The sequence below is a fragment of the Trachurus trachurus genome, assembly GCF_905171665.1.
Source record: "Trachurus trachurus genome assembly, chromosome: 17".
Lineage (NCBI taxonomy): Eukaryota > Metazoa > Chordata > Actinopteri > Carangiformes > Carangidae > Trachurus > Trachurus trachurus.
In genome coordinates, this window is record NC_139900.1 from 24186166 (window position 1) to 24210855 (window position 24690).

At 41.9% G+C, this 24690-nt stretch overlaps 2 protein-coding genes across 6 annotated transcripts in view; both read left to right on the forward strand.

The window, feature by feature from the left end:
- Positions 1-880: 880 nt before the first annotated feature.
- rab36 (RAB36, member RAS oncogene family) lies at positions 881-5276 on the forward strand (the record flags this gene model as incomplete). Its single annotated transcript, XM_083991336.1, has 10 exons — positions 881-1052; positions 1175-1255; positions 3159-3250; positions 3355-3429; positions 3627-3728; positions 3844-3908; positions 4006-4057; positions 4794-4875; positions 4949-5039; positions 5155-5276. The coding sequence occupies exons 2-10, from the start codon at positions 1181-1183 to the stop codon at positions 5274-5276; spliced, it is 756 nt and encodes a 251-aa protein (XP_083847462.1). The 5' UTR covers positions 881-1052; positions 1175-1180.
- A 1979-nt stretch (positions 5277-7255) lies between these two features.
- The window catches only part of depdc5 (DEP domain containing 5, GATOR1 subcomplex subunit), a gene marked incomplete at its 3' end in the record, with an annotated part of 31284 nt that continues 13849 nt past the window's right edge, over positions 7256-24690 (forward strand). For 3 of the 5 annotated variants that reach the window (XM_083991416.1, XM_083991419.1, XM_083991420.1), the window contains exons 1-32: positions 7256-7560; positions 7778-7882; positions 7972-8059; positions 8150-8196; positions 8358-8443; positions 8520-8603; positions 8688-8737; positions 9750-9819; positions 10520-10598; positions 10698-10759; positions 10856-10925; positions 11022-11094; positions 11718-11821; positions 11942-12016; positions 13224-13358; positions 13454-13515; positions 13596-13669; positions 13753-13822; positions 13914-13953; positions 15021-15141; positions 15728-15951; positions 16047-16247; positions 17298-17433; positions 17529-17620; positions 18794-18850; positions 19858-20041; positions 21328-21488; positions 22575-22695; positions 22781-22948; positions 23087-23309; positions 24277-24413; positions 24503-24611. In XM_083991416.1, coding sequence (XP_083847542.1) covers positions 7825-7882; positions 7972-8059; positions 8150-8196; positions 8358-8443; positions 8520-8603; positions 8688-8737; positions 9750-9819; positions 10520-10598; positions 10698-10759; positions 10856-10925; positions 11022-11094; positions 11718-11821; positions 11942-12016; positions 13224-13358; positions 13454-13515; positions 13596-13669; positions 13753-13822; positions 13914-13953; positions 15021-15141; positions 15728-15951; positions 16047-16247; positions 17298-17433; positions 17529-17620; positions 18794-18850; positions 19858-20041; positions 21328-21488; positions 22575-22695; positions 22781-22948; positions 23087-23309; positions 24277-24413; positions 24503-24611 — 3261 coding nt within the window. In that variant the 5' untranslated portion in view covers positions 7256-7560; positions 7778-7824. The remainder of the gene's footprint in view (positions 7561-7777; positions 7883-7971; positions 8060-8149; positions 8197-8357; positions 8444-8519; positions 8604-8687; positions 8738-9749; positions 9820-10519; positions 10599-10697; positions 10760-10855; positions 10926-11021; positions 11095-11717; positions 11822-11941; positions 12017-13223; positions 13359-13453; positions 13516-13595; positions 13670-13752; positions 13823-13913; positions 13954-15020; positions 15142-15727; positions 15952-16046; positions 16248-17297; positions 17434-17528; positions 17621-18793; positions 18851-19857; positions 20042-21327; positions 21489-22574; positions 22696-22780; positions 22949-23086; positions 23310-24276; positions 24414-24502; positions 24612-24690) is intronic. The other 2 variants (XM_083991417.1, XM_083991418.1) reach the window with 2 other exon arrangements.

Here is a 24690-nt window from a genome sequence, read left to right on the forward strand (position 1 = left end):
AGTTTTATTGGGGTAGTTCAGACTGGGAGTACTTGGATAAGATCACCAGGTGGTGCCATTAGTCCACCTTTATACTGGGAGTTGGTGTGAGTGCGTGTGGTTCAATCGGGTATTTTACATACACCAACACCTGTGCAAAAATAAAGGACATTAAGTTATTTCTTCTCCAATTTGGCCCATGTTATGTGGCTACAGGTTATTTATTTTTGATAAATTATCAGCTTCTAAAAGTACGATATTGTCCATAATAACTTTCACAAACTGAACTGCCCCATGGCGTTCAGTAGTTGTACCTCCACGTTGTCCTTTGAAACCACAATGTTTTTGCCTCGGATATTGATATTGTAAACAACACAGTCCAACAGAAGTCCAACTATCACGTGACACGGGCGCTATAGTGTGGTTGTCATAGAAACGAGCTGCTCATCAGACAACGTCCTGGCTCTTAACTGCAGCAGGGAGCGTCTTGGCAGGAGAAACCAGTGAGATCTATCTGTCTGTGGTGAGTACAGGTCGGTCATTGTGTCTGTGTTTGATCCGCCGAGTAACATAGTCCCCCTCTGAAGGACAGATAAGCGCACACCTGGGAATTAAAAGGCGGCGGAGTTGGTTCTGTGTCGCTGTGTCGCTGCAAGCGTCACTATGAAGAAGACATAGCGGTGCCTCCGTTCAGGGACTTCACATTAAAATCGTTGTGCACGAGCCTCACGTTAATTACGATATAGGATTAATAGCCATGGGGAGAAACCATTTGTGCAAAGCCGATATGGGGTTATTAAGCATGTGTTTAAACGCCAAGATGAATCTTACACTTTTCCTCGAGTCTTTACACTTTTATTTTGAAAATGCAGTGACCTACATTGCAGCCACACACTGGTGAACTTCATCAAGTTGCGGCCGCGCTAGCGTCTCTTAAATAAAACCCAAGTGACTGTATTTGAATAGCCCGACCAGTGTTCAGGTTTGCAAGTGCGTTGCACCAGGCTGTCTGTGTGTGGAGATAATGAAGCTAAATGAGAATACGAGTGTGGATTCGGATGCCCTGAATTAAGGTATTTTGTTCATGTGAGTTTTATGAAATAAAAAATAAAAATACACACAAACATTACAGGAGGCCTTCGTGTTGAGCTGAATCAGAAAAACTCTAACTACAGTGCTACACATTCCTTCTCAGGTCGTCATGGATAACAGGAATGGGATGATGCCCTTCCCACTGCCCATCAGCAAAGACAGGGTCATCTGCGAGTTCCCAAAGGTAGGCTTGCAACCTTTTCTCTGCCTGTGTACTGTGGTCTGCTCCTGTTAACATCCACACCCAGGAGAAGCCCAGTCTGATGCTGTGAGTTCACTGTGGTAGTAAAATAGTAGCAGCTGCAGCCCAGAGAAAGCTGAAGGTATTGGAAAAGTGTGACTCTTACTAAACTCTCCCAGAGTGTTAAATCAGATCACAGCACTCAGGGTAGTTGTGTCGTCATGCTGCAGTCATGTACACAATCAAAACCTCTGTGAGCGTGTCCTACTGCCCCCTCAATATTCTCCAAATGCTGCATTAAAGAGATTTTAATTAGACAGGAATCTATCTTTGGCCTCTGAAGGGGCCAGATCACAGGTTCCCAGAGCACTGTGAGTTCTTGTACTGGTGGATCTGACCAGTATTATAGTAAACATGTTAGAACCTGAGTAGTCCACAGGTTATTTAGCGTCAATGTAGTGTAATGTGAACTGGCTTCTTCTTTTGCTGTTGCTTTTCAATCTGCTGCTGTGTTATTCCTAAGTGTTGCTATTGCTACACAGCTAACTTTGCATTGTGCACTTAACCAAAGCTACTTGCTTAGAGCTTCAGCGATTATTGTGATTCAAATGCAAACATTATCACACCCCCTGAGCAGCTACTGCAGCCACAGTGACTCAATGGGTAATGGGATGAGTTCAGAAGCTGAATAATTAGTGATAGAAACAGAAGTGAAAGTTAAAAAGTTTTTTTTACGTAGTGGTCTGCTGGAGCAGCAGCATCTCAGCTGTGGATAGGAAGAGACTTAACAAATTAGTCAAGAAGGCCAGCTCTGTCCTGGGATGTCCACTCAACCTGGTGGAAGTCAGTGGAGAGAGGAGCATGATGGCCAAGCTGTTATCTCTGATGGACGATGACTCCCACCCCATGAGAGACATCCTGACCGAGCTAGAGAGTTCCATCAGTGACAGGCTCCTTCACCCAAAGCGTGCAGGAAGTGCAGGAAAAACACAGTTTTTATTTGGACCTAACCAACTCACGTATCTCTCCGGTCCAGGGTTAGCACCCGCCGATCAGCAGTTGGTTAGGTCCAAATAAAAATTGCGTTTTTCCTGCACTTTGAGGGCCTGGAAAAAATTATATTATAGTGAACAATGGAACTGTGTATTTTTTTTTCAGGTAAAACCTCTTTTAGGCCGCGAAAATAGGCCATTTCTTTGGGTCTGTTCACAACACTGTATGTTGTAAATCTCTGGGCAGGGCTATTATGGGCTGTCGTTGCTAACGGGAGGAGTGCAGAGAGTCTTTTACTGCAGTTAAAGTATTTAGGGGCTATTTGTAGATCATACAACCCCACTTGAAAAAAAATGCTACTATCCCTTTAATCATACTCTACTGCTTTCTATTTGCTGCTATTGCTATTTATTGTCTGTGCTATACATTTCTTTGCTGTTATCTGCTGTTACAACCTTGTAAATTTTCCCACCGTGGGAACAATAAAGGATTATCTTATCTTATCTCTAAAACAACCAAAAACATTGGTGTTCCTCTAACTATGAAGCTTGATGCTTGATGATGCTACCAAATAGTAACTGGTAAATACATTTTTGTTAATGCTGAGGTTGACCAGCAATAGCAAACTTAATATACATAAATATATACATATAATAAACGTAATATTCCTTTAAACCAGGCTTAGAACCAGGTTTAGTTTGATAAACCGATGCATAATAATTGCATAATTTCCCAGCTTTCTGTAATTTCCCATCTTGGGATAACAAATCTTACAAACTCACTTTTTTTTGGTCATTCTGGGGCTTAGAACCAAAAGTACAAGCTCTTTGTTAGATGTTACAGTGTCACAGAGCTGCTAGCATGGCTGTGGACCTTGCCTTGTATTCACTGTAACAACTGCTGTTGTTTTCAGTGCTACACACCTGAGGCCTCTCTGGAGTTAAAGAAGGACTGGGACCCTCAGGCCAATGCTGCCTGTAAGAGCAGAGCAGCCAGGCATCAGCCGTGAGTATCTTGCTTTGGATTCAAGTCTAATTCTTTTGCTTGAGCATGACACTTAAAACCACGCCGCCCTCAATGATGCTAAAAAGTTGTTTTCTTATTTTAAGGTGGGACCGACAGAAAATGTCAAAAGTGGTGGTTGTTGGAAACCTCAATGTGGGGAAGACCTGCCTCATTAACAGGTACTTCAGACACTACGACATAACCCCTAACCTATAATATACTGTATATCTACAGTAAGAAGAACAGTACACACACATAAAACATAAGATCATTATAAAACTGCATGTAAAATGTTTGTGTCTGTATTGTAATTGACTGATTGCAGTTCTGAACGGCAAAAAGAAAAAGAACCATGACTTGTTCTTGCCATTTTCAGGTTTTGTAAAAATGTATTTGAAAGAGACTACAAGGCCACCATCGGGGTAGATTTTGAGATCGAGAGGTTTGAAATATTAGGAGTACCCTTCTCCCTCCAGATGTGAGTAGCTTAAATTCAAATAAATCCTCCTGCAGTACAGATGTATCTTTAGAGTGCTTTGTGTTTTTGATATCCATGCTGCTCAGTAATTGTTGAATGAAAATTATTTTTGTAGCTGGGATACTGCTGGGCAGGAGAAATTCAAGTGCATTGCATCTGCATACTACAGGGGAGCTCAAGGTAAAAGCTGTCCTTTAAAAAAATTGATGTTGATGTTCGCTGAAAGTGTTTTACATTTGCACTCAGGTGAACTAAACTTATTGTTTATGTTTTCCAGTCATCATCACAGTCTTTGACATGGCAGACATTAAATCCTTAGATCACACACGGTAGGTATGGTGGTAAGATTTCTAAAGCAGTGTATAGTGTAGGCTATAATTTATTAACCATGGATCACATGACCTCTTTAGTATGAAAGTGGCCTGTAGTAGTGATGAAGCAATAGTGAATCAACTGCAGCTACACCCAGCACTACAAACCTTCCTCACTTTGCAACTCTGTGAATACAATGTGGTAGAAGTCAAATGCGAGTTAAGGATATGCACACATTAAAGGAATAGTTCACCAAAAAAATGAAATTCAGTCATTAGTGACTCACCCTCATGCTGATGAATACTCCGGAGTAGTTAGTAGTAGTAGTAGTGACCGGACTTGCCTAAATGACGGTGTGTCAGGTAAACTCTGGACTATATCCCTTCAGGACACTTGGATTGCACTGGATGAGCAGTGTGGAGGAATATTAAATGTTTTTTGTGTAGTTTTATGGACGTTTTTGTGTCGGGCGTTATTACTCATATAAAGTTTTCGTTGGACTACGAACCGGCCTCCCAAGTCTCCAGAATCCACTTTGAGGAATAAAAAACTATTCCAGAGTATTCATCGGCATGAGGGTGAGTCAATAATGACTGAATTTCATTTTTTTGTGAACTATTCCTTTAACATGTTGGGAGACTAAGCTGAATCTAAATTTCAAGACAGAAAAAAATAAATGAAATTTACACAAAGATCAGAACAACAACTGCAAATACATTTTTTTATTGAAGATTTTTGGTTTTGTTTTCATAGCCAGTGGTTGAAGGAAGCCATGAGAGAAAATGAGCCCGACTCCTGTCTCATCTTCTTGGTTGGCACTAAGAATGACCTTCTGGTGAGTATGCTTTAGATTACATGGATATTTTTGGATTTTCATGATTCCAGTATTGATTTGTCTTGTTTTCAAGCCCACAGAGGAAAAACAGAGGACAGAAAAAGATGCCATTAGAATAGCAACAGAAATGCATGCAGAGTTTTGGGCCCTTTCATCCAAAACAGGTAAAAACCAAGAGCTCACCCTCATCTATTGTTGCTTCATGTTAAAATAATATAAATACAGTGCAACCATGAAAGAAAGCAGAAAACCACTCTAACAAAAATCCCTTATTTAAAGGGGAGAATGTGGAGGGGTTTTTCTTCAGAGTGGCAGCTCTTGCCTTTGAGAGGTGCATGCTGAAGGATCTGGAGAACGGGGCCCCTGCAAGCATCGGGCGAGGAGATAGCATCAGTAAGTAATGAGTCAGCTCTTAACAAGCAGAGATGGTAATGACAATGAAAGTCTTCTACAAATCCAGAACGATGATTGTCTTGACAGAATCGGATCATGCCAATCTGGAGGAGGTCACAGCTCAAGACAGGAAGAGAAACTGCTGCTGATGAGAAGAGGAACTTGGAGATGATTAAGGAGCCCAGATCCATCCAGAAGCGGTGGTCAGACAGTGTGCCACTGGACTGAAATGTGCCTTTGGACGTGTTCCATCAGGTTCCACAATTCATTAAAAAGCCATTCTGACATTTGCAGAAGGTTTGACCAGTATGTGTTCCCGTGTTGGACTGAAGCCATCAATAATGCTGATGCTAACTCTTAATGATTTGACAATTTTTATAGCATTAAAATAAAAATATATATATTGTAGAACTAAATGTTTAGACCTGGGGAGACCCAGGGTAAAATCATAGTATGGTAACAACTAATACTTGAGGCTGATCAGCACATCTCATTACAACCAGCTTAGTTTGTGCTTGTCTCATTTTGTATTATGTCAGTTCTGCAATGTTTATACAGTAGAATACCCATTCTAAGGTACCCATCATTTCAGAGATGGATAGTGGTGCCTCGACCAGATCAGATTTGGGTCACAAGACCAAAATGGGTCCTTGTGAAACTCCCTTTGTACAACTGTAATAGTGTTTGTTTCTTCAGTATCATTGTGGAATATTTTATTATGGGCTGTACTGGACTGTAGGCGGGACTTTGGGAGAAGGAAACCAAACATGTATGTTTACTTTAAAAAAGTAAAAGTAAAGTAAATGAGTGTTGTTAAATGAGCTGTGATTAACTCAACATTTGTCATGCTCATATTATAATCTTGATTTCAAGGCATTGCTACTTTTAATAGTTGATGAAGGCAGTTGTGAATTTATGAGACCAGTATTTTCTTTTTTTAAATAATGCTATTGTTTAATAAAGTTGTTTGTCAACTGGCTGAACTGTTGAGATCTGTCTGTTCAAAACTTAACTACCGGAAATACATCCCTTACTAATGAGGTGATTCTCATCTTTAAAAAGCCACTTGTCAAGATTTTAACTTTATTTGGTTAAGTGAGAAATACACAAATAAATAAAGATGTTTATAATTTAAGTGACAGACTTATAATGTTTGTCTGTGATTTATACAGTGGCATACAAAAGTCTGCCACTTTATAAATTAAAAATAAATTAACGTCAAACTTTCTGTTAAGCAAGTGTAAGATGAAATTATCTTCAAAAGGTATGAAGTAAAACATAAAACTCTCTTTTGCAACATTTTCATCAATATCAGTGTATTTTTGTTTGTTTTTATACTGTTTTAGAGTGAAAAAAGGAAATGAAGCAGCAGCCTGCAAAAGAATGGGAAACCCAGGAGACTTGAGCTCTCAGATAACTTTGACCAAGGTATCAGACTATTTACACACTGTGATAGTTTTCAAAAGGGGGGCTACTATAGATACTAACTATGCAGGGTGGCCAAACCTTTGTCTTTGCTGAGGGCCCTTTTCCTTTTCTGTGAGTTTGACTATGTAAAATATGAAAAAAAAAAAAAAAAACATTGTTTAAAATATAAAGGGAATGTTTCATCTGTAACTTGCTGAACTGTTCACATTAACAGAAATTTTGACCAGGGGTGCCTAAACTTTTGCATGTCACTGTACATTCCACATTTGGTATGGTCATATGACGGATTTTAAAAAGCAGACACCAGTAGCCTGTAAGTAGCCCACCCATCTGTAATCAGGCGAGTCATGGCAGCATCTGAAAGACAGAATATGCCGCTCAAAAGCTTCAGCTCATAGCGGGTCTACTCTCTCGGGCTCGGTCGGTATCGGACTGCGACCTATGACTCCTCCGGAAGAAGCGAAGATGAAAACTCAGCAGAGTGAGCCCTCTCGCTGTGCTAATACACTCTATGATCAACGCTAACCAATCACGTCACAGTTTTCCGTGTTTTGGAGGAAGTAGCGCTAGTGCAGCTCTGCTAGGAAGCAAACAGCCTGACACTTCCACGGTAACAACGACAGTTGTAAAGCACTTTCACCAAAATGCGTGTATTTTAAATGCATGTTTTAAAGGGCATGCTTTTGTTAAGATGGCTGTGACTGGTGTTCGTTTACTTATTTTATAAACGGTCAATGAAGTCTGGAGTTAGCCACATGCTGCTAGGATAGCAACATCCCATGAGCTGTGGAGCAGAGGCTTCTCAGATACTGCTGCGTGTGTCTGTGTGTGTTTTCACTTGATCCACTTGGACCTGCCTGAAAAGTTTGTTGAATACTTTAAAATAAGTTCACAAAATATCTTCACATTACTTTAATTTATTGAGAGACCGTGTATTTCTTGCGGTAATGCTTTTCATCTCGTGACAGTTGTGATGACACTGTAAGAAAATGAAGTGAGTCAAGTGAAGTGGACGGTGTCCAGTGTGTAGTGAATGAGCTTATCCATGACAAGAAAATAGTGTTAATTTGTTCATAACTAGGATGAGTCATCAATGAAGTGACGGGTTTGTCCCTCAAGAATTTCATCATGAAGACCAACAGGTCATACAAGCTTGTGCTCCACAAGAAAGGGTTTGGTGGAAGTGGTGAGTAAAAAATAGTTTTGTCTAAATCCAGGTTTTTCTTTTAAAACATTTTTTTCAATGTTTCTCAAACTGATTATTCCTCTGAACAGATGACGAGTTGGTTGTCAACCCAAAAGTTTTCCCTCAAGTCAGGCTGGGGGATATAATTGAGATTGCACACCCCACAGACGAATACAGGTGAACTTCCAAAGCATGAGCATGTCTGTGTTGAGTAGTCTTTATGTCTTTTCACTATAATTTGATTTTTGTCTATTTCGAAATTCCCAGTCCTCTGCTACTGCAGGTGAAAAGTCTGAAAGAGGATCTACAGAAAGGTAAATGACTGGACTAGATCAAACTTTGATAATCTCTAATGTATAGTTTTAAATGTGAAGTTAATTTTGAACCCTTTGAGACAAACTGTGTGTAAAAACAGGCTATACAGATAAACTTGCTATGCCTTCACTATTCATGATGGATATGTGATCTTATGCAGAGACAATCAGTGTGGACCAGACTGTGGCACAAGCCTTCAAACTACGTGCATACCAGGATGTGATCGTCAACATTGTCGACCCTAAGGTATGTTGACTCCACGTCCTCTGCGGCTCGTCCACCTCTCAGTGAAAGAGAGGCTCTCACACTCCTGTGTTTGCAGGATGTGACCCTGGACCTGGTGGAGCTGACCTTCAAGGATCAATACATTGGCAGAGGAGACATGTGGAGGCTGAAGAAGAGTCTGGTAGGTAGGGCATGTGGGCATGTGGAATTGTGTAATACTACGCAATGGCACATGAGGATTCAAATGTCACAATCTTTATTCCAGGTGAGCACGTGTGCTTATGTGACACAGAAAGTGGAGTTTGCAGGAATCAGGTAAAGCATTATGCTACACTTATCTACAAAAAATACATTCAGAGCGACTTAGCCCGAGGGCAGTGTGTGTAAATGTTAAAGATTTGTTTGACCAGGTAAAGGTTAAAGGGATAGTTCAACATTTTGTCAAATTGGCCCATTGCCATAATCCCTATAGTCATAGCAGTAGGTTCGTTACGTTTAATTGTCGGTGCAAGCTATTTTTAGAACGGCGGAGCAGAGCCGTGAGCTGCTCAGAGCTACGCTATGGGATTTCTTAGTTTCCCTCATCAAACTCATCAAATACACAATCCAACAACTCCAAAACGCTCTGGTGGACAAGTTGTGACCTGCACATTCACCACGCTATGAGATAACGGAACGTTACCGGACAGAGTTGTTTTAGAGGCAAATGCAGAGCCGAAAAGAGACTGCTTGCCTAAAAACTGCGGGAACGCGCATCAGCGGTTTTGCATGAATTTACCTCTAACAACAACTCTGTCTAACCTACTGCCATGACTATAGGGATTATGGCAATGGACCAATTAGCCAAAATGTTGAACTATCTCTTTAAAAAAAAAAAAGAAAGTAGACATTTGAATGAGACCCCATCACCTTTTTGCTGAAATTAAAAACAAACAAAACAAAAAACTATAAGTTTCCCACCTCGATTATCATTTAATACAATTTTGACCATCTACAACACCTGTAGAGGAGGAAGGTCTTGGTAAGACTTGAGACCAAGAACCTGATGGTCACTCTAAGCTCCACAAATACTGTGTGGAGATGGAGAAACTTCCAGAAGGACAACCATCAAAGCTGCTCTCCTCATCATGACTTTATATCAGATTTATTCCAGGTGTTTGTCAGAGTGTCCCAGCCTAGCCTCTCCTCAGAGTTAACCCTAAACCTGTAACACAACAAGGTGTGTAGAAAGTGAAGGGGTCTGAAGACTTTCTGAATGCTCTGATGAGGAGAGCGGTGTTCTCAGTGTTCCCTTTCCCTGGCTCTCATAATGTTTCTGGTTCTCTAGAGCTCAGGCCAGTGAACTGTGGGTGAAGGGAGAGAAAGTGACCTGTGGGTACATCAGTGAAGACAGCAGGGTGAGTGTTCAGGAGGCAGACGCTGATCACACATGACTGATTGTTAATACCATGTCCAGATATGCTTTTTTCATCTAACAAAGAATTGAAAGGAATACTATTGACAACAGTTTTACTTTTACTTGTACAATTTGAACTGTTTTTTTTAAATTTGGTGAAGTTCCACACACATTTTGTCCCCCTGTACCAAAATTTTACAGTGAAGATCAAATGTAGAAAACATAGAGCGCACTCACTTTTATTCTTATTATTATATCAAAAATGACTCCAAACATCTTGTTAAGAACATTTATTACATGAATACACAAGCATGTAGTAATAATAATATTATATAATCATAATAATAATCCCATTACCTCAATCACATGTGAATTGAATTGAAGATCAGTTGCACGAGGCATTTCAAAATAAAAGCAAATTAAGATCATTTCATGGGGCTATAAAATAAGCCTCATCAGTAAATTTGTCTGGTTTGTCATTGATCTCACGACCCGGACAGAAGAGTTGGATGGGTCAGGTCTGTATAACCACTGGACCACCGAGTACCCAGATTCACTCTTTTTTCAATCAATTCACAAAGAATGGCAGTAAATCTTGACGTATTCAATGATAATGATGAACTGAATGAACGATTGACTTTGCTGTCAATTAATGTATTTATGTTTGAGTTGTTCATTTGTCACGTGACCCTACGACCCAGGTGGTGTTCAGATCAACGTCTGCGATGGTCTACATCTTTATCCAGATGAGCTGTGAGATGTGGGACTTTGACATCTATGGTTAGTTGGAGTTCTCTGATTGGCCGTTCTCACTTTAAGAAATGTGTTTAGTCCCAGTGACATACAGGTCCTCTTATTGATTTGTACTGTTTGTCTCAGGCGACCTGTACTTTGAGAAGGCTGTAAACGGGTTCCTGTCTGACCTTTTTGCAAAGTGGAAGGTTTGTGATTTTCTTTTGTTTATCTTTGTGACTCTTAAATTGATTAATGATTTATGAATTGTTACTGAACAAAAGTTCTGTCTATTGTGAATCCAGGAGAAGAACTGCAGTCATGAGGTGACGGTTGTGCTTTTCTCGCGTACATTCTACAGCGCTAAAACCATCGGTGAGGCCTCTGTCACATCACATGGTCTCATCACGCTGAGTCATGACTCGGATTAGCATGTTTCTGTTTCTGTTTCTGAGCTTTCACTCTCCACAGATGAATTTCCTGAGATCCTGAGAAGCTCCATCAGACAGGATCACGAGGGACGTTTTTATGAAGACTTCTACAGGTGAGTTTAAAAAAAATATTTAAGATATACCGTGTGTTTGTTGAATTTTCAAAAGATAAAACAAGAACGCATAGAACATAGCAAGCAAGCAAACAGACAAACATTTGGCTCACATACATATTCAGATTCAAATTCTTCCAATCAAGGGGTTCAGGAGTCACATCCTACACTAGTAAAAATAAATTAAAGAAATAAAATAAAATAAATTAATGGCATATTATGTATGATATTATATGTTTACATGATTAAAGAAAGGTAAACAGAAGTAAAAGTATATCAATGAAATGATAAAGTAGAGTGTCCCTTTCTGAGCTATGATACAAACCCTGTTGTGAGATTGGTGGAAATATTCAAACCAATATATGACAGAAAGGGTTCACATGTTTTACAAGAAGCATCATCTTTGCTGTGTAGTTTACACGTCAGATCCAATGCAACATATTCAAGTATTACTCTTTTTCACTGAACCTAAGATGGAACTTTTTCCATGATCCAACCTCAAAAGAATACTAGCAAGTGTTACAGAGGAGTGAAGCTGAACACATTCACAGACCAGATGATGGTGGCAGCCATCTGATGACTTATAATATGTTTTTTTTTTTTTTTTTTTTTTTTTAAATCAGGGTTGTGGCTCAGAACGAGAGGCGGGACGAGTGGACGACATTACTGGTCACCATCAAGAAACTTTTCATCCAGTATCCGGTGCTGGTGCGACTGAAAGAAGCAGGTGGTGGAGTCCAGCTTTTAGCCAAATGTTGGATCTTTGGATTAGGGGCCTTGTGTCACTAAGGTCCTAGTTTGTTTATGCGTTTGTATTAATGTTTTTGTTCATTTGTTCTCATGCCAGATGGATTTCCTGTGGGTTATAATTCAACTGCTGCTCAAGGAAACTACCTGGAGGCCATTAACCTTTCCTTCAACGGTGCGTGCTCTCATCCCAGGGCAGAACAGTTTTCAGTAACCTCGTTTCTACTGAGGAAGTTCCTGGTAAAACATTTCAAGAGGAAGGAACTTTATAGGAACGTCCTCTCACTGCAGAGAAGGACCTGTATATACATAATCATTCTGCAACTGTTTCCATCATCGCATTATCATACATCTTATCTTCTTTTACTGTTGTTGTTTTCCAGCACTGTAGACACTTTATAGTAATGCTCCTCTTTTGTTGAGTCTTAAAAACGCTTTTAAGATGAGATAAGATAATTAAAGGACTAGTTCACCAAAAAATGAAATTCAGTCATTAGTGACTCATCCTCATGCGGATGAATACTCCGGAGTAGTTTTTTATTCCTCAAAGTGCATCTGGAGACCCGGGAGGCCGTTTTGTAGTCCAACAAAAACTTTATATGAGATTAACAGGGCCCGGCACAAAAACGTCCATAAAACTAACTCGAAACAACGTCATTTAGGACATTTTACAGCCTAAACAGTCCTGTATTTTATTTGTCTGGGGCGCGCTCTTGTGATGCACATGGATGTGACTGGAAATCACGTAAAATCACGTAAATCACGTAGTTTCAGATAAACTCTGGACTATATCCCTTCAGGACAGTTGGATTGCTGCGGACGAGTGGTGTGGAGGAATATTTCAAGGTGTTTGTGTAGTTTTATGGACCTGTTTGTGTCGGGCATGGAGCGCGCCCCAGGCAAATATACTGTTAGGCTGTAAAAATGTCCTAAATGACGTCATTTCAGGTAAACTCTGGACTATATCACTTCAGGACACTTGGATTGCAGTTGACGAGCAGTGTGGAGGAAGATTAAATGGTTTTTATGTAGTTTTATGGACGTTTTTGTGTCGGCCCCTATTACTCTCATGTAAAGTTTTCGTTGGACTACGAACCGGCCTCCCGGGTCTCCAGATGCACTTTGAGGAATAAAAAACTACTCCGGAGTATTCATCAGCATGAGGGTGAGTCACTAATTTTTTGGTGAACTATTCCTTTAAGATAATCTTTTATTCCTCCCACAACAGGGAAATTTACATCTTATGTCCCAGATGAAAAGAGGCATTACAGTAATTCCAGCACCTTGAGCACCTGATTAATATTTGAGCAGAAAGCTGTGAACCTCTCATCAAGCATCAGGTTCAGTTGTGTCACTGAACTCTCACCTTGAATCTCCCACAGTGTTTGACAAACACTACATCAACCGTAACTTCGACCGCACCGGACAGATGTCGGTGGTCATCACACCCGGGGTGGGAGTGTTTGAGGTGGACCGTCTGCTCATGATTCTCACCAAACAGAGAATGATTGACAACGGTGAGTGTGATGACATAAACACACCTCAAACGCACAACCTGAACAAATCAACCTGTTCACGGAGAATCAAAGAGCGGTTGTGTTTCCCTCTTCAGGTATCGGGGTAGACCTCGTGTGTATGGGAGAGCAGCCGTTGCACGCAGTGCCACTGTTCAAGGTAACATTATGTCTCTGTGTTTGCATCAGGCCCCACACTGCAGCCGTGTGTTACTGATGCGTGTGATCTTTTCTCTGTAGCTGCACAACAGGATGACGTCTGGAGACTCTCGCGTCGGAGACGACTACAACCTACCTCACTGGATCAACCACAGGCAAGAAGACACGATGCACCATGACAATAACGACTGATGAAGACTGGAAGCTAATCTCTATCATGTTTCTAATCTTTTTGTAGCTTCTACACCTCAAAAAGTCTGAACTCCTGTAGCTCCTTCACCCCGCGAATCAAACTGGCCGGTCGTAAGGTAACTAACATCCTAACGCAACCCTGTTGTTTTATTTCAAAAGCATTTCTTATATGTTTTAACATCTCTTTAATATTTCAATTATTCCTAGATTCATGCTGAAAAGTTCAAGAGCAACAAAGACACACACAGTGAGTAACACTTTTAGAGCACAATGTAGATAAAAGTTTCTTAGGTTGCATTCACACCAGCCTTGTTTAGTTCCTTTGAACCGAACCCTGGAGCGTTTACCCCCTTGGTGCAGTTCATTTGCGTTGGTGTGAACGCTGGCCTTGAACTCTGGTGCAGAACAAACAACCACTCTCTGGTACGCATAGTGGGGGTGGTTAGGGTCCGCTATCAAGTGAACTCTGGAGTGGTTTATTTCTGTTGTGAACCCCATCCGCATTATTGTCAACAGACCTCACTGGTCCCGCTTGTATGGCAAAAGAGAAAAAGTGGTGGTAGGCTCTCATTACTGCCTGTCGTCTGACCGTATGATTCCAGAGGCACCTTATTTCTAGCATAAAATACGATCATTTACTCACCCAGATAACTTTGGTGTCATTGTCCGACGAAATTAGATCCAGCCGAGAGCCTTGTATATCTGTATAATGCAAGTCTGGGCACCGGAATGCAGCCTCTAAATAACACATTATCTCCTGCGAAACTCGTTCATTTGACCAATATTTTGTTGTGATATGCTAGTGCTATTCCCCTCTGAGTCCGGGGTTAGCTGTTATCAACATCCGGGGTCTGTAGCATTATATGGATATTCGCGGCTCTTGGCTGGATCTAACTTTGTCGGAACGACTTATAATGACACCAAAGTTATCTGGGTGAGTAAAAGATCGTATTTTATGCTAGAAATAAGGTCCAGATTGTAAAAAAAAAAAAAAAGCAATTCCCCTTTAAAGAGTTAAAGTCTGTGTGGGTTGTCTTCAGGTTCTCCTGCCTCCTCCCACAGTCCAAAGACTTGCACATTAGGTTGCCTGACACCTCAGAATTACCCATATGTGTAAATGTTAGCGTGTGCACATTGTGTGTGTCTATATGTCAGACTGATTACATGTCCAGTGTGTACCCCACCTTCTCCTTATGCTGGCTGAGAAACAGCCTGAATTTACACACTTAGCAAATGACAATATGACATGAAAAACATGAGAACCACTGATGTAGGAACCCACTTCATCTACTGACTCTGTCCTTCCCCTCTCAGCTCTCTGTGCTCAGAAGGACTCTGACAACAGCCTGCCTATCCAGGTGGACTACGACGCCTATGATGCCCAAGTGTTCAGACTTCCTGGACCTTCACGGATTCAGAGGAGCACCAACTTTAGGTATCTCAACTTTTACCTACAGAAAAACTCCACTTACCTTTAATTTTTTAGATCGGCGGGTCAGAGACGTGAGCTGCTAAGGTAACACAACGGAGGCTCATGGTATTTCCACGTTTCCCTCATCGAACTAAATACACAATCCAACAACTCCAAAACATGTAACATTATGATTAGCAAATACTCGGAACTACTTGTGCTTTTGAAGTCACTCTGCCGAGCACCTGTGTAGTGTAGTTCCGGCTACACATTTGCCTCGAGAACAACTCCGTCTCATAACGTTACATTATTTCTCATACAGTAGCGTGGTGAATGTGCAGGTCACAACTTGTCCACCAGAGTGTTTTGGAGTTGTTGGATTATGTATTTGATGAGTTTGATGAGGGAAAGCTGGAAATACAGTGCTCCATGCAGAGCTCACGTCTCTGCCCCGCCGATCTAAAAACAGCTTGCACCAACAATTAAAGATAATGAACCTACTCCTAAAACTATAGGGATTATGGCAATTGGCAAATTTGCCAAAATGTTGAAATATCCATTTAAACACAGTGGAGCTAGCAACACTCCTGTCGAACCTCGTGTCTTTCAGGATGGGCAGAGACAAAGAGATGAGTGGGAGGAAGAGCTGGGGCTCGGTGGACGTCAGCGCCGGCATAGGGGCGTCCCCTCCTGTACGCTCGGGGGGTCCTGACGAGCAGCGGAGCCTGGCCTCTGACGATAGCCTGGGTCCAGTGTCCAACATGCTGATGATACCCCGCATGCCTCCTGCCCAGTATGAAGTCAGCAGTTCTCTGGGATACACAAGCACCAGAGGTAACCCTGCACCGGGTTGTTCTGGTTCAGTTCACACGCTCAATCTTTTTCCCTCGTCAGTGCCATTCCTGTTGTTCTGTTTTTCTTCTGATCAGATTTGTTGGAGAAGATGATGGACTCTCAGCGAGACTCCAGCGCCCCAGGCAGGTTCACCGTGGGAAGTGCTGAGTCGACGCTTCACATCCGTCCAGGAGGTTACACCCCACAGAGGGCGCTAATAAATCCCTTCACACCCTCCAGGATGCCCATGAAGCTGACCTCCAACCGCCGCCGCTGGATGCACACATTCCCCATCGGTGAGGTGACGCTGACACTGTGTCTCCTGTCGTAAAGAATTTATCACAGCTGGTTCAGGTGCAGATCAAAAGGGATGCTTTTTACAGGTTGGAGCCACTGAATCACCTGTCCTCAGCCACAAATGCTCCATCGACCATCGACGTCCTCTGCCATAGTCTCATTAGCAAGGTTATTATAGTTTTCAAGTTTTCATTAGTTTTTATTTTTATTTAGTTTTTCAGTTTGCTTTTTTATTTCAGTTTAATTTTAGGTAGTTCAACAAGTGATGGAGCAGTTTTAGTTTAATTTTTATTTTTGAGGAATTGACTAGTTTTTATTTAGTCTTAGTTGTAGTTTTTCAGGTTTTAGGAGAAAGCCTCTGTCAGACCTCTGAAGATGAACTTCCACATTTGTGGGATTTTCCCCTCTTAGTTGCATCCCATAATGTTCCCATCAGTCCTCATCAGGTTCCATCACTCTTTAAAGTATTTTTTTTTTTGGCTTTTCATGCCTTTTATTAGATAGGGCAGTTGAGAGTGTGACAGGAAACGGGTGGCAGAGAGGGGGGGATGACACGCAGGATACCAACTGAGCTAAACACCGTCCCAGGTTCCATCACTCTTATCTACCTGTGGGTCGTACTCCAAGTCGTCCCATATTGAACTGTGGTGTTTTCTTCCTGCAGCTTAAGACATCTCTAAGAAAACTACAACTAAGCTGATGTTATCTGACTCAACTTAATTTTAGTTTGTTTTACATTGTTCATTGTAGTTTTTATTTAGTTCTCGTTTTTGGGAAATGTCATTTTAATATTTATTTCAGTTTACTAAATTATTTTTTCACTGATCGTTTTAGTTTTTGTCTCAGTTTTAGTTAATTATAATAACCCTGCTCATTAGTCCCAATGCAATTTTAACAAAACCAAATTCAATTTGAAGAGCTTAGCACAACATATAAACTCTTTTAACTCCTTCACTAACTACCTTACTAAGCAATAAAAGCCAAAGATGACAGCTGTATGATGGCCTTGATGAAAGCATTAGACTGTTTGTGCCACTGCTGTTGTTCAGGTCCTTCTGGAGAGGCCATCCAGATCCATCATCAGACCAGACAGAACATGGCTGAACTGCAGGGCAGCCAGCAGAGGGACCCCGCCCATACCTCTGCTGAGCTGCTGGAGCTGGCCTACCATGAGGCCACCGGAAGGTAAGACACAAGAAACAAGTGTCTCCTCCATAAAGGTTGTTAGCTTGCAGCACAGTCAGTGAGATGAATGTTTGTCGTGTGTATCTTTATTTAAGGCGAACAACCTCCAGGCACACAGGAGACAACGGCCTGTACATTGGTGGGGGGATGGACGAGTTCACAGGAAGTCCAGGAAGCCACACCAGTGGTGATGAACATGCTCTATGTTAATCCTGCTTCACATGTTCACTCTGTGGTTCTCAGTAGACTGGGTGACATGTTCCTGCATCACCATGAATGCACACAAACACGCACTGTTTTTTTTTTTCATATCGGTCACACACACATATGTTATGTTTCGAATTCTCACAAGGGCACCAAATTGGGTTCAATATAGTGAATATAGCGCACAACTGCACAGTTTAGTTGCGTTTGAGTAAAGATTGCCAAAAATAGTTGCCAAATAGTGTGTTTTTTAGCAGGACAATGTGTGAGCACACTGTTTTGAAGCTCAGAGCGAGCTGCTCCATCATCACCATCTTGGCAGATGTCTGACTCCGCCCCTAACTCTCAGACAATCCAGAAATGTGCATCTGTGTATGTTGGTTTAACTTTAATAACTAGCAACCATCCATTCCCACTAGCATCGTTAGCGCAGATTGGCATTTAGCTTGAAGGCTAATTCATTTACTAATTAGCCAGTTAATGAGCTAAGCTAACAATGCCTGCGAATAAGTGCTTATATACAAATGAAATAAAAAACAAATTCTGTTAGTCAGTGATTAACTTGGATGTAGGGATGATTGCTCCTCTGTAAAACTAAGTAAAACCCAACTGCTGAAGCTAATATTCAACTATTTTAGAACCTAATTATCTTTGTATGAAGTAAACACTCGAGCGCAGCATGGGTTCAAGGACCCTATTGTTTTTCAAATGTTTATTTGTAGTCCAGATACATTTTTGGTGGCTTTCCCATGATTGAAAAATCATTCAAATTTGCAAGGGTCCGACCTGGATAAATCGTTGCAAATGATGGTGCTCAACAGCGCCCCTTGTAAACTTTCAAAAACCCTCCACATTGGGGTTATTTTGGAGAAGGTGGGTGAAAATCAGGGGACATTTAGAACATGTCCAGATGCACAGATGTTTGCACTGTTTTTGCGATTTTTACACCTTTTCTCTTAAGAATTTGGTGTGAGCTTGAGTTTTCATCAAGTGGTCCATTTAAGCGGTTATTTGACACTCCTTTCAGTTCTTGGAAAGTGGTGTAACAAACCCTTTAAAAAAAAAAGAAAAGATTTTGACTGCCAAAAGCCCAAATGTTTAATTAACAATGAGAACTGTAACTGCTGGTTTCTCCTTACCTCTGGTGTCTTTACAGGAACTCTGACTAACCACGGCTCCTCATTTGAAGACTTTTCCCTCAGTGCCAATCCAAGTGAGTCCGTCTCTCCCTCACAAAACCAAAGACATGCCAACTGATGAGTCACTGACATCACTGAGAAGCCGTTTATCTCAGGATCAGGCTGATATTCTATAATCACCAAACTCATGATGCAATAAACCTTCAGAGGTGTCTTTAACCTGTGAGGGCTTATTCAGCTTCAGCAGGCAGGTTTCTCCACTGGGCGTCTGTCTCCAGGGGTCGCAGGTATAAACCACTTTTCCAGGTCATGTTGTCTGGGGTCCCCCTCCTCCTCCTCCTCCTACTCCTACTCTCCTCTATCTATTTTTCTTTTTCTCTGTTTGTTTTCTCTCTCTTCCTCTGGGCCTCATCCTGTTGATCTGTAACTTAATTATTCTGATTTAATGTCACCAGGTCAAATCCTCTGATTAATTGAGCTTCTCATAATTTTCCTCCAACATGACCTGTTTGCCTTCAACCAGCCTCATTCCTGCATGGCAGCGTGTCTGGTGTATTTTCTTGATTTGACTGTAAACACAGCGCCTCTGCTAAAACGAGTCTCTCTCTTCCACACGGTGTTCTGAACGTAGAGTTTTCTTCCCATCTGGATGTTTTTTGCATGACGTAATATCTCTGCTTAAATTCACCATTCACACCTCTGTCGAGCTCAGGACACAGTTTCCACTTCGCTGATCACAGACTGGGCCACAATCTGCATGTTTGATCACTGCTGCACAACCACAGCCCCCCAGGAATCATCAGGCCAGTAAAAATAACACTTGACTTGTTTTTTTCTTCCCCTCTCTTCTACTCTCCTTTCTTTGTGTCCTGTTTGTGTCTCCATCCACACTCTTTTCCATCTCCATCACTTCATCCTCTCTCTCTCTGTCATTTTCCTTTCACTCCCCTGTGGTGCCCCCCACACACATGTACCGCTCCACTCTGGGTACATGCATTTGTGTTTTCTGTGGGGATTTTGTGTGTGTGTTTTTGTGTATGTGTGTGTGCACGTGCGTGTGTGTGTGTGTGTGCTCCTGAAGCCCTGCTGCTGTCTGCACCCCCGACAGTGCCCAGCTTCTGCTGCACGGTGGGGGTGGACTGGAAGTCTCTGACGACACCGGCCTGCCTGCCCCTCACCACCGACTACTTCCCGGACCGCCAGACGCTGCAGAACGACTACACTGAAGGCTGCTATGACCTGCTGCCGCACAGCGACCTGGAGAGGTAGACCACACCATACCCTCAGTGGTCCAACCACACAGGGGCTTTCGGGGGAGCCGTATTTCATTGCGCTGGGTGGGGGGTGGGGGGTGGTGGGGAGTGGGGTTACGGTGCGGTGCGGTGACAGTCCCCTGAACCGGCTCTGCAACCACTGATGATGAGCATAGGTACATCATCATGTCCACACAACGATGGGACTTACCGCCTCTAATAAAAAACACTGCAACAGAAAATATTAGGTCTGCAACTAACGATTATTTTAATTATCGATTCATCTGTCGATTATTAATGTGGATGAATCTACGTTACCCACACTTGTTAATGGGTCCAATTTTTATAAATATATCGCTTTGTCTTTATCGCTGTTTTGATATTAGTATTTAGTGGTCGGCTCACCCAGCATTTCCTACTTTCGGTTTCGCGGACGCTGCCCAGATGTCATGGGAATAACGCCGCCCGATCGCCATTTATGGTCGGAACTACGACGGTATCTGATCGTCTTTGAACCTCCAACTTTCATTCTTGATCAATGAAAACATTCTTGGCAAATGTTTTCGCTTTTGTCCGTCTTGCGCCGGTCCAAGAATTACACAGTGTGCGCAGAGGCTCATGGGAAATGTAGTGTGAAAACACTTAGCTTTTCCAAAACTCCTCGTTGTCCCTTTAAACGATTAATCGTTTAGTTGTTTGGTCAATGACATGTTAAAAAATGTTGAAAAATGTCAATCAGTGTTTCCCAAACCACCAAATGACGTCCTCAAATGTCTTGTTTTGTCCACAAACCAAAGAGAGACTCAGTTTATTGTGATAATGGAACAAAGAAACCAGAAATATTCACATTTAAGAAGCTGAAATCAGAGAATTTTGACTTTTTTTTCTGAAACTACTCAAACGATTATTTGATTATCAAAATAGTTGATGAAAAATATCAATAAAAACGTGTGTTTACCTTTGTAAACTGCCCACAAACCGTCCATAGAGCCCTCGGCCTCCTTATTGCTATATTATTAGTTTAGTTATCCTTTTGTTTACTTTTTTTTTACTTTTTCCTGCTTTCCTATTGCGTAACCAATCAAATCAACCAACATAGGCATCACTCTCTCACACATCGCATCACTTTTGTGTCGTTTGTCTTCTGTCCAAGGACACATGTCTTTACTGTCCTTGCATACGATCACCAATATACAGTACTCCCCCTAAATGTCTCAAAGTCGGATTATCACTTACTGCTGTTTGTGTCAGGAGTTCTCTGGACCAAAGTTAACCCACCGTGTTTTTTTCTTCCTCAGACGTGAAGATGAGGCACCGGTGATGAGTGCGTCTCAGGTCTTTGAGGAGTTCATCTGTCAGAGGTTGATGCAGGGCTACCAGATCATTGTCCAGTCAAATAACAGGAAGCCACAGCCTGCTGTCGCCACGCCGCTCGGCAGCAGTCCTCTTTACTCCAGAGGTAACGGACAGTTTCTTTTGGATTCACATGTAATGCATCAACAGGCCCAATGAAAAGGCTTCATACTGAAACACCATTGTGATACACTCATATCAAACAGAGGGAATTAAAAATAAAGATTCAGCTCTACTAAAAGTATATTCTCCTCTCCTGCAATTGAGCTAAATAAAGGGTTCAGTCACAAGTGGAGGACATACAGTAGCTGGACCCAGAGACAGACAGAGCCTGAAGCTGTGCTCTGTGTCTGAGTGATAATGTTAAGTTAAGTTAAGATTCCTTTATTTGTCCCACAGTGGGGAAATTTACATTTGTGCAGCAGCAGCAACAAACAGCAACATGATAAAAGAGAAAAAACAGTGAGTCTATATGTTAGGTAATGTTGTCAGATGATTTGAACCCACAGGCTTAATGGACCACATTTAAGACACTGCTTTGTATATGTGTTCTATTGTCATGAACAACCAAATACGTCATTGAGATAAGTTTCATTTTGAATTCAGCTGTATTAGAGTACATACACTACCACAAAGTTTGGACACACCTTCTCATTCAGTGGTTTTTATTTTTATTTTTTATCACATTCTACATTGTAGATTCATACTGAAGACATCAAAGGTATGAAGGAACACATGTGGAATTATGTAGTGTTCATTTAAACAAAAGTGTTATCTGTCACCAACTGAGATGGTTTGGGATGAGTTGGACCAAGTGAAGGCAGAACAGCAACAAGTGCTCAGCTCCTCTAGGAACTCCTTCAAGACTGTTGGAAAACTGTTCCAGGTGACGACCTCATGAAGCTGATGAGAGAAGGTCAAGAGTCTGCAAAGCTGTCATCAAAGCGAAATACTAGATGCTTTGAAGAATCTTAAATATAATACTACATAATTCCATATGTGTTACATCATAGTTTTGATGTCTTCAATGTGAATCTACAATGTAGAAAGTGATAAAAAAAAGAAAAAGAAAAAACACTTGTGTCCAAACCTTTGACTGGTAGTGTATACCTGGTTTTGATCTGCTTTAGTTTTGATATAGTCACCTCACAGTCGACCTAGCTGCCCATTCTTTCTCTTCTTGTGTTATCAGGTCTGGTCTCTTTACGCCGGGCAGAGGAGGAGGAGACAGTTTTTTGGCTCAGTATGGGCCGCACCTTCCACAAAGTTTGTCTCAAGGACAAAATCATCACCGTCACTCGCTACCTGCCAAAGTGAGTGCCCCTGACAATAAACACTGCAGTCATTCAAGGTTCATGCCTTCCTGGTTGGTGATGTGTGTGTGTGTGTGTGTTGTAGGTACCCGTATGAGTCTGCCCAGATCCAGTACAGCTACAGTCTGTGTCCTCCACACTCTGATGCTCAGTTTGTGTCCTGCTGGGTGGAGTTCGGCCATGAGAGACTGGAGGAGTACAAGTGGAACTACCTGGACCAGTACATCTGCTCTGCTGGCTCCGAGGACTTCAGGTGCACACATTTGCACATATACACAAAAAACACACATGTGCACACTCAGGAATCCTCCAGCAGCCTTTTGTACTGTGTATCTATACAGTGAAGTATGTTAGTACACCGCCACGGTCTTCCTCTCTTCTGCCTCCACAGTTTGATCGACTCTCTGAAGTTCTGGAGGACTCGCTTCCTCCTGCTGCCGGCCGGAGGGGCTCGGCGGGTGGCGGACGGGGAGGGCCACTGGGATGTTTACGGAGAGGGAGCAGGTGCAGGGGGGGGTGGCAGCGGGGACTGGGTACTGCTGGACGGCTTCATCCGCTTCCTGGAGGGTCTCAACCGCATTCGGAGACGCCACCGCTCAGACAGACTGATCAGAGTGAGGCTCTTCTAGTTTCACTCATGTGTTATGATTTATGTGTACCGTTAACCCAGTATAGATAGGAGTCAATGAGTTGATACATGTAGCAGGATGGTAACAACATCAGTTCCCATGGTGATATTTAACCTATACATCCACTGTGACCTGGGCTTTGTAGCTCTTTACACTGAATAGAATAGAAATCCTTTATTGTCATTGTACAGTGACCAACAACAACATGGCTTTACAACAATTAGAACAATTAAAATTCAATCGCAAAGTGCCAGTATAAAAATAGATGACGAGTTGTAATAATAGTGCAATCAAAGAAGTGCACAAGTGTACAGATGAAAACCATATCACATTCACCTATTTCTACATAGACAGTCAAAATGCACATGTGTACACACCCACACACACAACTTAACCAAACGCTGTTGTGAAAAGAAAGGTTTTAAACTGTTTTTAAAAGCGGTGATCAGTGATGCTACATCTCTTACTCATATCTCTTATATGTATAATATTAACTTCACTACATTTATCTCTCAGCATCAGTTACTTGTTACCTTGCACATTATGATTGAAAGACAAAAACATATGAAGGATTGAATGTAAAATGTGATCAAGTAAAATGACATCAGTAATCAATCCAACAACAAGATACATAAGAAGAGGGCATGAACAGAGCCATATCTTTAGATACCTTTCTGGTACTTACAGTTCCATATGCTGATAATACACAAGTGAACTTTAGTTGTGTTCTTGCCTCAGGGCATCAATACTTTAACTAGATGGAGGATTTTCAGAACTTCTTTCAACATGGCTCTCTGTATATAATAGTACTGTTTTTCAAAAACTCTGGTAAAACATTGCAAATGAAAATGGATCTTCTTGCTGTCTGAGTTGAGAACTGTGTGTGAAGACAGTGTCAGCATATGTAAACTTTTACCCTATATTAAGATGCTAACATGTATTTCTCACACAGCAGAAGGGCACTCCGATGAAGGGCCTGCAGGTGACAAGTCCCCTCCCTCCGTATCCCTCCGAGCCAGTGGCGCCCCCGCAAGGCAAGAAAGGCACGTCCGCGTTATCGGCCCTGCTGGAGATGGAGCAGAATCAGAAGTGAGCGTCCCCCAGGGCCCGCAGGCCGACGTCTTTACATCTGGTTAGTACTTGTTGTTCTTCACCGAGTTGTTCCTGCTTCCTTTCAGGACGCTGGAGGAGCAGCAGCAGCAGCAACAGCAGGCCAAGCCCTCAGCCGCCGTCAGTGAACCCTCCAACATCACCATAGCTCCCACATACGTAGACAGCCCCCGCAAGGTGAGCATGTTACCTGAGCGCGTGGATCAGAGTAAGTTGCTCAGCTTCAGCCGTTTAGCTTCTGCAGACATATAATCAT